Source organism: Cnephaeus nilssonii, assembly GCF_951640355.1.
Source record: "Cnephaeus nilssonii genome assembly, chromosome: X".
In the NCBI taxonomy this organism is placed as follows: Eukaryota; Metazoa; Chordata; class Mammalia; order Chiroptera; family Vespertilionidae; genus Cnephaeus; species Cnephaeus nilssonii.
The window spans coordinates 121,804,794-121,815,938 of record NC_137071.1 but is presented as its reverse complement, the minus strand read 5'-3'; the positions used below and the strand labels follow the sequence as shown (position 1 = coordinate 121,815,938).

Genomic DNA, 11,145 nt, shown 5'->3' with positions numbered 1-11,145 from the left:
CCGCTGTCTCCTGCCCTCTCTCTTTTTAAAAAATATATTTTTATTGATTTCAGAGAGGAAGAGAGAGGGAGAGAGAGATAGAAACATCAATGATGAGAGAGAATCATGGATCGGCTGCCTCCTGCATGCCCCCAGCTGGGGATCAAGTCTGCAACCCGGGCATGTGCCCTGATCAGGAATCAAACCATGACCTCCTGGTTCATAGGTCAAAGCTCAACCCCTGAGCCACGCAGGTAGGGCTTCTGTCCCCTCTCTTGGTGTCAGGCAAGGGGAAGAAGGGCAGGAGCAAGGAGTGGTCAGTTTGCTTTCCTCAGCGTCCTGGACCCAGATATGTCTGCCTCAGTTTACCCAAGGGGAATGGGGGAGCAGCCATCTCTAAGCCAGATTCCCCACCTTGGGGCTGTGAAAGCCACCTGCCCCAGGGCAGAGCAGTCTGAGCAGGACACTCATAGCAGCCTTCTCTCTTTAATATGTACACTGAGTGGCCAGATTATGATGATCTCTGAGCGCATAATAATCTGGCCACTCAGTGTATATCCTATATAATAAAAGGCTAATATGCTTGTCCCCTTGACCAGGAGTTCGACCAGCAGGCAGGCCGGCCAACTGCCCATGTCCCCTCCCCCTGGCCAGGCTGGCCGGACCCCACCCATGCACGAATTCATGCACCAGGCCTCTAATATACACTGAGTGGCCAGATTATTATGATCTCTGAACGCATAATAATCTGGCCACTCAGTGTATATCCTATATAATAAAAGGCTAATATGCAAATTGTCCCCTCGACCAGGAGTTCGACCAGCAGGCAGGCTGTCCAACCGCCCATGTCCTCTCCCCGTGGCCAGGCTGGCTGGACCCCACCCATGCACGAATTCATGCACCGGGCCTCTAATACACACTGAGTGGCCAGATTATTATGTGTTCAGAGATCATAATAATCTGGCCACTCAGTGTATATTTAAATTGATTTCAGAAAGGATTGGAGAGGGAGAGAGAAACATCAATGATGAGAGAGAATCATTGATCAACTGCCTCCTGCACCCCCCACACTGGGGATCGAGGCCACAACCCAGGCATGTGCCCTAACTGGGCATTGAACTGTGACCTTCTGGTTCATAGGTTGATGCTCAACCTCTGAGCCACGCCAGCCGGGCTCATAGCAGGCTTCTCATGTCGGGACTCAGGAGAGATGCTGGGAAGGGCCCAGAGCAAGGATGGCCAGGGTGGGTTTGCATAGCTGTGGTAGTGATGTAGGGTGGCTGGGAGCCACAGAACAGTCCTGTCCCCTATAGAACAAGCAGCTTAGAGACACAAAAGAAGCCCCAGGGCCTGGGAGGGAGGCCTGGAGTGGAACACCCCTCCCACTCACAGTAAAGAACCACAATGCCACGTTGGTGCCTTGGGGAGGGCGGGCTGGCCGCAGGGACAGCTGGACCTGCCCAGGCCCCTGTGGCTTGTAAATGCCCCCCTTCTCCCTCCACAGACTCACATTCCTGCCCAATCCTCTTCCACCCTCCCACCCCCGCCAAACACACAATTTCTTGCCAGACACAAAGACCACAAATACTGTATGATTCCATTTATGTGAAATTTCCAGAACAGAAAATCCACACAGACAGAAAGTAGAGTAGGGTTGCCAGGGGCTGGGGGAAGAGACTGCTAATGGATATGGGGTCTCCTTTTGGGGTGCTGGAAATATTCTGGAACTAGACAGAGGTGATGGTTGCACAACATTGTCAGTGTATGAAATACCCCTGCATTGCACACTTGCAAATGGCTAAAATGGTGAACTTTATGTTATCGTGAATTTTATCTCAAAAATGTATTGTTTTTCTTTTTTGTTTTTTAAATCCTCACCGGAGGACATCCCTCCATTGATTTTTAGACAGAGTGGGTGGGAGGGGGACAGACACAGAGAGAGAAAAACAACAATGTGAGAGAGAGACATTGATTGGTTGCCTTCTGCACATGCCCCAACCAGGGCCAGGGATCGAGCAACCAGGGCCTGCAAGCGAGGCATCTGCCGTTGACCGGAATCAAACTCAGGACCCTTCAGTCTGGAGGCCGATGCTCTATCTACTGAGCCAAACCGGCCTGGGCAAAAAAAAAATGTGTTTTTTAAATAAAACACAGTATAGGTGCTCTGACTCTGACATGTGCATTTCTTTTTTTCTTTTTATTTTTAAAATATATCTTTCATTGATTTCAGAGAGGAAGGGAGAGGGAGAGATAGAAACATCAATGATGAGAGAGAATCACTGATCCTCTGCCTCCTGCACGCCCCACACTAGGGATCGAGTCCACAACCCCGGCATGTGCCCTGACCAGGGATGGAACTGTGACCTCCTGGTTCATGGGTCGACGTTCAACCACTGAGCCGGTATGGCTGGACACAACTTCTTTTTTTTTTTAAAATATATTTTATTGATTTTTTTACAGAGAAGAAGGGAGAGGGATAGAGTCAGAAACATCAATCAGCTGCCTCCTGCACGCCCCCCACTGGGGATGTGCCTGCAACCAAGGTACATGCCCTTGACCGGAATTGAACCCGGGACCCCTCAGTCCGCAGGCCGACGCTCTATCCACTGAGCCAAACCGGTTAGGGCTGGGCACAACTTCTTTATTGCAAAGAAAAAAGCAGTAACTGATAGCATCAGGGGCAGGGGATGATCGGTGACGTCACAGGATGGGGGAGCTGGGCTTCTGAAGTCCTGGAGACCCGGGAAGTGGGGAGACTGGAGGGGATTGGGGGAGCAAGCCTGCTCCACCTCTGCATTCACCGGATCTGGTGTGAGGACAAAGGGACAGAGAAGGGAAGCCGAGCTGAGTGGGGTGGGCTGGCCTATCGCGGTGGCCCCCATAGCCGAACAGTACAGCCCACCCCAGCCAGCCAGAGCCCAGCCCCCAGCTCCCACTGACCAGCCCAGCACCAGGCCACCTCGGCGGGGCCTTCTTACTGTGTATTTGTCCCACTTCTTCTCGGGGTCGTAGGGTTCCCAGCGGCTGGCGGGGAAGATGTGTTTGTTCTTCTCGTACCAGCTCCTTAGCACCACCTTGCCCGCATGTGACTGAGGAAGGGAGAAGGGCCAGCCAGGCCTTGTGCTCAGAGTCACCCGGGGACCTCACTTCCCTCTCTCTCTCTCTCTCTCTCTCTCTCTCTCTCTCTCTTTTTAATCTTTATTATTGAATGTATTACATATGGCCCCTATTTTTCCCATTGACCCCTTCTAGCCCACCCCACCCCCCACCCCAGGCCTTCACCACCCTATTGTGTGTGTCCATGGGTTATGCATATATGCATGCAAGGTCTTTGGCTGATCTCTTCCCACCCACCCACCCTCCCCCACCTGCCCTCCGATATTCTGAAGTATGTTCTATGCTTCCATGTCTCTGGATCCACTCCATTCATCAGTTTATTTTGTACATTAGATTGCACATAGGAGTGAGAGCATGTGATACTTGTCTTTCTCTGACTGGCTTATTTCACTTAACGTGATACTCTCCAGGGCCTGACTTCGGCACTTCCCTCCCGTCTACTGCTCCTCCCTCCCCTGGCCCAGCGCCCCGGCACCCCTGTACCTCGTCCTTCTCCACAGTGGCATCGCTGAGCAGCCGCACATCATCGTGAACATCGAAATTGAAGAGTGGGCCTACGGGGAGAAGCAGCCAGCCCACCTTCAGGCTGCTGCCCGGAGATGTTCGGGCGAGTTGCTGGGGAAGGTGAGGGGCTGGGCCGGGTGCACTCACCACTCTTCCCTCGGGCCTTGGTGACGATGAAATCGTAGAAGCTGTGGTGCTAGGAGCCAAGGACAGGAAAGACATGGCTGATGACCCATCCCAGCCTCTCCCACGTGCAGGCCGGATGCAGGCACAGCTATCAACACTGCGCTCCCCGGCCCGAGCCAAAGCCCAGAGCAGAGTAGACTGTCCTACGAAGCCCCCAGGCAGGCCAATGCCCGCCACCCCTCCCCCTGACAGGGCTGTGGGAAGAGAGGGGACTCACGTGGGGTATTATGAGGTCCTCCTTGATGTACATGAGCTGCTCCACCCCTGCTGACCTGAGGGAGAAAGGCAGGAGGGCACGGATGGATGAAGCAGCAGCCAGCCAAGGAGAACAGTGCTGGAGCTGGGAGGCAACCCCGACTGCTTGGAGGCCGGCTACTAGGTTTGGTGAGCCCAGGAGTAGCACCCACTATCCCCCACATCTGGGCTAAAGAGCTAAGGCCCATGCTCCCACCTAAGCTATGTGTGGTGAAAGGGATGGAAAAAGAATCCTGCCCGGCCAGTGTGGCTCAGTGGTTGAGCATTGGCCTATGAACCAGGAAGTCACGGTTCAATTCCTAGTCAGGACACATGCCTGGGTTGTGGGCTCTATCCCCAGTGTGGGGTGTGCAGGAGGCAGCTGATCAATGGTTCTTTCTCATCATTGATGTTTCTCTCTCCCTTTCCCTTCCTCTCTAAAATCAATAAAAATATATTCAAAATAAATTAAATTTTAAAAATATCTATATATATAAAAGCCTAAGCGACTGACCGATGTTAAGACTGAACCACCAAACAACAGGTTGTTATAACATATACTGACCACCAGGCGGCAGATGCTCAACGCAGGAGCTGCCTCCTGGTGATCAGTGTGCTCCCACAGCGAGAGCACTGCTCAGCTGACAGAGGGGCAACAAACGCAGGGCTCACGGATGGTGAGTGCCAGGCGAGCCCCACTGCAGCGGCGCGAGCCTCTCCTGATTGGGACTGACTGGGCGCGAGCCCGTGGCAGGCACAGCGGGGCTGGCATGAACAGGAGCCACAGGCAGGAACGGCAGGCAGCCCTGGACTGATGGTTTCGGCCCGATCCCTGTAGGCCACACTGAGGGACCCCACTGGTGCACAAATCCGTGCACCGGACCTCTAGTATATATATAAAAAGAATCCTGACCCTCTTTTCAGTAGCACAGTGCCGCATGCCACTTTTGTACACAGGGAGCAGTCATCCTGGTGAGCCACAAGCAGCAGACACCACTTGGGGCTTCTGGTACCAGGTCTGGGACAGCAGGTTCCACATGCACATACATGTTCACACATGCACATACACATATACATGTTCACACCTGCACACACACCCTACCTGAGCTCACTGAAGTCTTTGCGCAGGATCTCAAGCGCCTTCTGCAGGAACTGCTGCATAGTGTTGCCTTTTTTCATCTGCGTGAGGTCCGAGCCGGCATCCAGAGTTGGAAGGGAAAGATGGGACCCCGGAGCTGTCACCATCACAGGTGGCCAGGCCCTCTTCCCTGCTCCCCCCCAGGGGCCACCCACAGGAAGGGACCCGCAGGTTCCAAACCCAGGATTGTAGCTCCTCCTCACTGAATCTGAGGAGCACAGGGCGTGGGCTGCAGGCCCCACTGCCCACCTTGACTGTCCGCCGGTGCCCAGAGCCATCCCAGTAACTGAAGGTGATTTCAATTTCCTCACCTACAAAGCAATTTGCCACTTAGTCTCCAGAACCACGAATTTCCAGCCCCTGCAAGCTCCCTGGGGCTTAGCCTCCAGCCCAGGGCTCTCACTGGCCCAGCACCCCAGGCTGGACCACGCAGGTCCCACTTGGTGAGCACTCACTCTTTTTGTTTGTTTGTTAATCCTCAACTGAGGATATTTTTCCATTGATCTTTAGAGAGAGTGGAAGGGAGGGGGAGAGGCACGGAGAGAGAAACATCAATGTGAGAGAGACCCATCGATTGGTTGCCTCCCACATGCGCCCTCACCGGGGCTGGGGTTTGGGGATCGAGCCTGAACCGAAGTACATGCCTTTGACCGGAAATGACCCCACAATCCTTCAGTTCCTGGGCCGATGCTCTATCAACTGAGCCAAACCAGCCAGGGCATGAGCACTCACTCTTGATCTTCTCCTGCTTGGCTTCCCACTCTTGCCGCAGCTCTTCCCGGAGCCGATTCTCCTCCTCCTGGGAGAGGAAAGGGATACAGGGAGGATGCCCCAGGCTGCTCAGAGGGCACGCAGGGCCCCACTCCCTGAGCAAAAACCTCTGCCAAGGTCAGGGCCAGGGCTAGGGTCAGGCTGCTTGTACCTCGCGGTCGCGGTCAGGCAAAAAGCTTGTGTCCACATCTGGGTTCTTCCCCAATTTCCTCTTCTTCGTGGGGATCTCTGGAGCCAAAGGAAACACAGAGATCAGCTGCACGATGGGTCCTGGACCTTTGTCGCTCGGGCCCCAGCTCAAACGCCACCTCCTTGGAGGCTTCTTAGACCCCCCTGGCTGGGACACATTGCCCTCTGCTCCCAGTCACAGCAGCCTGCACTGCCGGCTGGGACTACAGGTTCCACATGCATATGCACACACATGTGCATGCACATATACATGTACTGCATTCTTGTTCCATCAGCTGTGATCTGATGGCATTAGGGCCAGTGTCTGGGGGAGCAAAGGTTCCATTGCATTGGATGGGTAGGGCATCCACAGAGGAGTGGGTGCTTGGGCGAGGGCCCCCTCTATTCCAGGAGCTGCGCTCATCACAGTCTCATATCTTTTTTAAAATTGCTTTTTTGAGAGAATGAGAGAGAGGAAGGGAGAGGGAAAAAGAAAGAGAAACATTGATTTGATGTTCCACTTATTTATGCATTCATAAGTTGATTCTTGTTAAAAAATATTTTTATTGATTTCAGAAACATCAATGATAAGAGAGAATCATTGATCGACTGCCTCCTGCACGCCCCACATTGATGATCGAGCCCGAAACCCCGGGCATGTGCCCTGACCAGCAATCAAAGTGTGACCTCCTGGTTCATAGGTCGACGCTCAACCACTGAGCCACGCCAGCTGGGCCATTAGTTGATTCTTGTATGTGCCCTGATAGGGCATCGAACCCACAAGCTTCGTGTACTGAGATGTCACTCTAACCAACTGAGCTACCTGGCCAGGTCCCACAGCCACATATCTGTTGTCTCATCTAATCCTCACAACAGCCCCCAAAGTGCATGATATTCCTTTTTCCCATTCACAGCCAACTGGGAAAAGGGAAGAAAAGGCCAGCCTTGCCAACATCCTGGACTCTGGGACTCAGATTCCCCAACTGGGACGTGAACTAAAACGGTGGTTCTTCAACCTGCTGGTCTTAGCACCCTTGACACTCTTCCAAGAGTGACCTCCTGGTTCATAGGTCGACGCTCAAACAACTGAGCCACATCGCCCAGGGCAACAGTGCCCTGCTTTTGTCCCTCTGTCTTGACCCTGGCCCAGCATGGAGCAGGTGCAGGGCACACGGGGCCCCCATGCTGGCTTTGTCCTTGTTCCCCATCTTTTCCAAGTTGTCCCTACAGCCCCTCATTTCCTCAGCTGAGACCTGCCTGCCCCATAAGTAGCCACTGAATTTCTGTGGCTGTCAATTTACACTGAAATTAATCAAACACAATTTAACAACTTAGTGCCCCAGTCACACAAGCCTCATGCTCAGTGGCCACCTGGCAGCACAGACATTTCCATCTATACTAATAAAAGCATAGGTGGTCCTCGCGCCCTCGCGTGCGATGCTGCCACAAAGATGGCCACCACAAGATGGCCGCATGCACAGCAGAGGCAGGGCCCGGCGGCCACTTAGTGCAGGGAGGCCTGGGGGTCCCGCAGCTCCATGTGGTGCAGAGAAGTCCGGTCCCGGCAGAGGAGGCAGGTCGTGGCAGGAGAGGGCAGTTGGGGGCGATCGGGCCGACAGGGGAGGGCAGTTGGGGGCAATTGGGAAGGCAGGGGAGGGCAGTTGGGGGCGATTGGGTTGGCAGGGGAGGGAAGTTAGGGGCAATCCGGCCAGCAGGGGAGCAGTTAGGCATCAATCAGGCCAGCAGGGGAGCGGTTAGGGGGCAATCAGGCTGGCAGGTAGAAGCAGTTAGGGGCAATCAGGCAGGCAAGTAGGCAGGCAGGCAAGCGGTTAGGAGGCAGTGGTCCCAGATTGTGAGAGGGATGTCCGACTGCCGGTTTAGGCCCGATCCCACAGGGATGCCTGAGGGGTCCCAGATTGGAGAGGGTGCAGGCCGGGCTGAGGGACAAACCCGTGCACAAATTTCGTGCACCAGGCCTCTAATCATCACAGAAAGTTCTACCAGCCAGCCTGATCTAGACCATTCTCTCCCGTCCTTGGTCCATCCTTCATGGTACCTACAGCAGCTTGCTCTGGCAGCATCTCGCACTGAAGACCCTGTATGGGGCTCACACGACTGGCTCTGACTCACTGCCATTGAAGGCGAGCTCCCATCCCAACTCAGCTTTTTAAAAAATATTTTCAAATATATTTTTAAAATTGATTTCAGAGAGGAAGGGAGAGGGAGAGAGAGAGAGAAACATCAATGATGAGAGAGAATCACTGATCAGCTGCCTCTTGCAGGCCCACAACCCGGGCATGTGCCCTTGACTGGAATTGAACCTGGGACCCTTCAGTCCGCAGGCTGATCCTCTATCCACTGAACCAAGCAGGCTAGGGCTCTATACACAGTGCAGACGTGGCTCTTTCTCTCCTGTGAAGTTCGGGACCATAAACACAGCGGGCAATCGAGGCTGGGTGGTGGATATGCTGCTTCACTCTAGAGCTAGAAACCTGGGACAGAGTGCTGCAGGCAGGGCGCCTCCCTGGTGCCCCTAGCCTGCCCTCACCTTCTCTTTCCAACTCCTCCTCATCCATGGTCTCCTCCTCCTCCTCTTCATCCAATTCCTCCTCTTCCTCCAGCGTGAAAGACAGGCTGGAGATCTTCCGCTTGGCCTCCTTCTTGCGCTCCTTCTCTCGCAGCTTCTCCAGCTTCCTGCGAGGCATGGATAGCCATCGTCACCACATCCTCACCCGAGGCCCCTTCCATGAGCCAGAGCCACCTATGGGCTCAGTGTAGGCCCATGGGGTACCGACCCTGAGGAGTCCTACTGCCCTGGGTCACTTCAAGTTCATGGGCAGTGCTCTGATTAGGACACAAGGGTCCCTGTTCAAGATGCAGGAGCCAGCATGACCCAAGTCCATGCACTAGCTACACCTCGGCAGGGGGCTGCCGGCACAGAGGACTCACAGCTGCAGCTCCTTCGACTGCTCCTTCTTGGCCAGCTGCTTCTCCCGTTCCTTCACCAGTGCCTCCTGCTTGGCCTTCATGTCATTCAGGGTCACAAGTCCTGTGAGGCCAGGAGACACGGGGGTAAGGATCGGCCACCCAGAGCCAGCAAAACAACAGTCCCCTGGGTCCAGGAGAGGGTGACACGCATGTTTTGCTTACCCACGGTGCTAGACTTGAGCTCTGCCTCTACCGCATCGTAGTGCGCAGAGAACTTCTTGTCAATGTTGGATTTCATTATGTTCTCCTGTAGGGGAGGGAGAGCGGCGGTGAGGGCCACCCACCCCGCCACGGTGGAAGTGGGGACCTGGGCCTGGGTTCCAGTCCCAGATCTGCTCCTGGCCTATAGTGTGACCTTGGCAAAAACACGTCCCCTTTCCTCAGTGGATGGAACTTTCCACAGGGCTGCGAGGGGCTCTTTCAGTGCTGAGGGAGCTACATGGGGTCGTTTTCCTGTGACCTCTGAGCTGCTCTGGCCCCTCCACACCTCCCCTTGGGGACCAGAGCTCCCTCAGTACCCTAGATCCATGGGTTCTACCTGCCTTTTTAATTTTTTTAAATTGATTTTAGAGAGAGGGAGGGAAAGAGAGAGAGAAACATCGATTAGTTGCCTGCTGCATGTGCCCCGACCAGGAATCAAACCCTCAATCTAGGTATGTACCCTGTCCAGGAATCGAACCCCCCACCTTTTGGTGTACAGGGCAATGCTCCAACCAACTGAGCCACACCAGCCAGGGCCATACCCAGCTTTTAAAAATATATATATTTTTTAATGATTCCAGGGTGGAAGGAGAGGGAGAGAAACATCAATGATGAGAGAGAATCATTGATCGGCCGCCTCCTACACTCCCCACACTGGGGATCAAGCAACCTGGGCATGTATGTGCCCTGACCGGGAATGGAACCGTGACCTCCTGGTTCATAGGTCGATGCTCAACCACTGAGCTACACTGCCCGGGCGATACCCAGCTTTTAAGATGAAGCTCTGGAGACCCAAGTCAAGGGGTGACAGCGGAGTGAAGAGTGGCCAAGAGACCTCGTCCCTCACTGAGCAATATGGCTCCCTCTCAGCTCCAGATGCTGCCAACAGCTTCCCATGAGGCCTTCTCGATCCAGCTCAGGCCCATCCCACATAGGTCCCTCTCTAGCCAGTGGCCTCCGGAGGAGGTGGCCAGCAGAGAAATGTACCTCTGGCTGGCCAGAGAGCCAGCACTGAGTGGGGCATGAACAGAGGCCTCAGCATAAGGGTTTTTGCCTGGGCCTGGCTTCCATGGTCCATAACGTAGGAGCCTGCTTGCCCCTCACGTCCTGAATTCCAAAGGAAGAGTCTACTGCAAAGGCCCAAGGGGGGGGGGGGGGCAACTCCTTCCTTCCTGACCTCCCACTCACTGAGGCCTTTGTGACCTGCTAGCACCCCTGATGCTTGAGCCTACCTTTGTGGCAGGGCAAAGGGCTCTGGGAAGAGCCTCACCAACTGGTGGATTGGCCTGGACCTGCGGGGCCTGCCCTTCCTGGGATCCATGGGCCCAGGGCACAGACCTAACTCTCAGGGCTGAGGGGCCAGAGCCAGGATGCTCTGTGCCTGCGAGGGGCTCCCCAATGTGACCAATAGAACCACTGCCTGTTGGAGGCTTGTCACAAGCTAGGCCGGCTCAGCCTGCTGGGCCCACTTTACAGATGAGCAGACAGTCGCCGGCTCGCTTCTGACCCTTGCTGGAGGTCAGCAAGCAAGGGTCTCCCTCCCGGGGTCGCGAGGGGCCCCAGGGAGCCGGGGCAGTGCGCAGCGCGCATGCTCCGTGGCGGCCCCGCCCAGCCCGCACCTCGGTGATCCGCTGCTTCATCTGCTCCATCTGCTCCCGCTGCTTCTCCCGCTTTTTCATCAGGTGCATGGCGCGGCCCGCCTCGCTCGCAGCGCCCTTGTACTGAGCCATGGTGGCAGCGGCGGCGGCAGCAGCAGCGAGGACAGCGACAGTAGCCTGGCAAAGTCGCCGGCTGCCTTGCAGTCAGCAGACGCCTGCGCGCGCTGTGACGTCGCCCAACAGGGAACACACGGGCGCCCC

The 11,145-nt window shown here is 55.1% G+C and overlaps 1 protein-coding gene across 1 annotated transcript; it reads right to left on the bottom strand.

Annotated features, from left to right (window-relative positions):
• Positions 1 to 2,433: 2,433 nt before the first annotated feature.
• FAM50A (family with sequence similarity 50 member A) lies at positions 2,434 to 11,138 on the bottom strand. Its single transcript, XM_079765838.1, has 13 exons — positions 10,906 to 11,138; positions 9,248 to 9,332; positions 9,047 to 9,146; positions 8,646 to 8,791; positions 6,081 to 6,157; positions 5,891 to 5,957; positions 5,408 to 5,469; positions 5,123 to 5,199; positions 4,004 to 4,058; positions 3,748 to 3,796; positions 3,580 to 3,650; positions 2,958 to 3,068; positions 2,434 to 2,785 (listed from the first exon to the last, which is right to left on the bottom strand). The coding sequence occupies exons 1-13, from the start codon at positions 11,014 to 11,016 to the stop codon at positions 2,777 to 2,779; spliced, it is 1,020 nt and encodes a 339-aa protein (XP_079621964.1). The 5' UTR covers positions 11,017 to 11,138; the 3' UTR covers positions 2,434 to 2,776.
• Between the last annotated feature and the right edge of the window lie 7 nt (positions 11,139 to 11,145).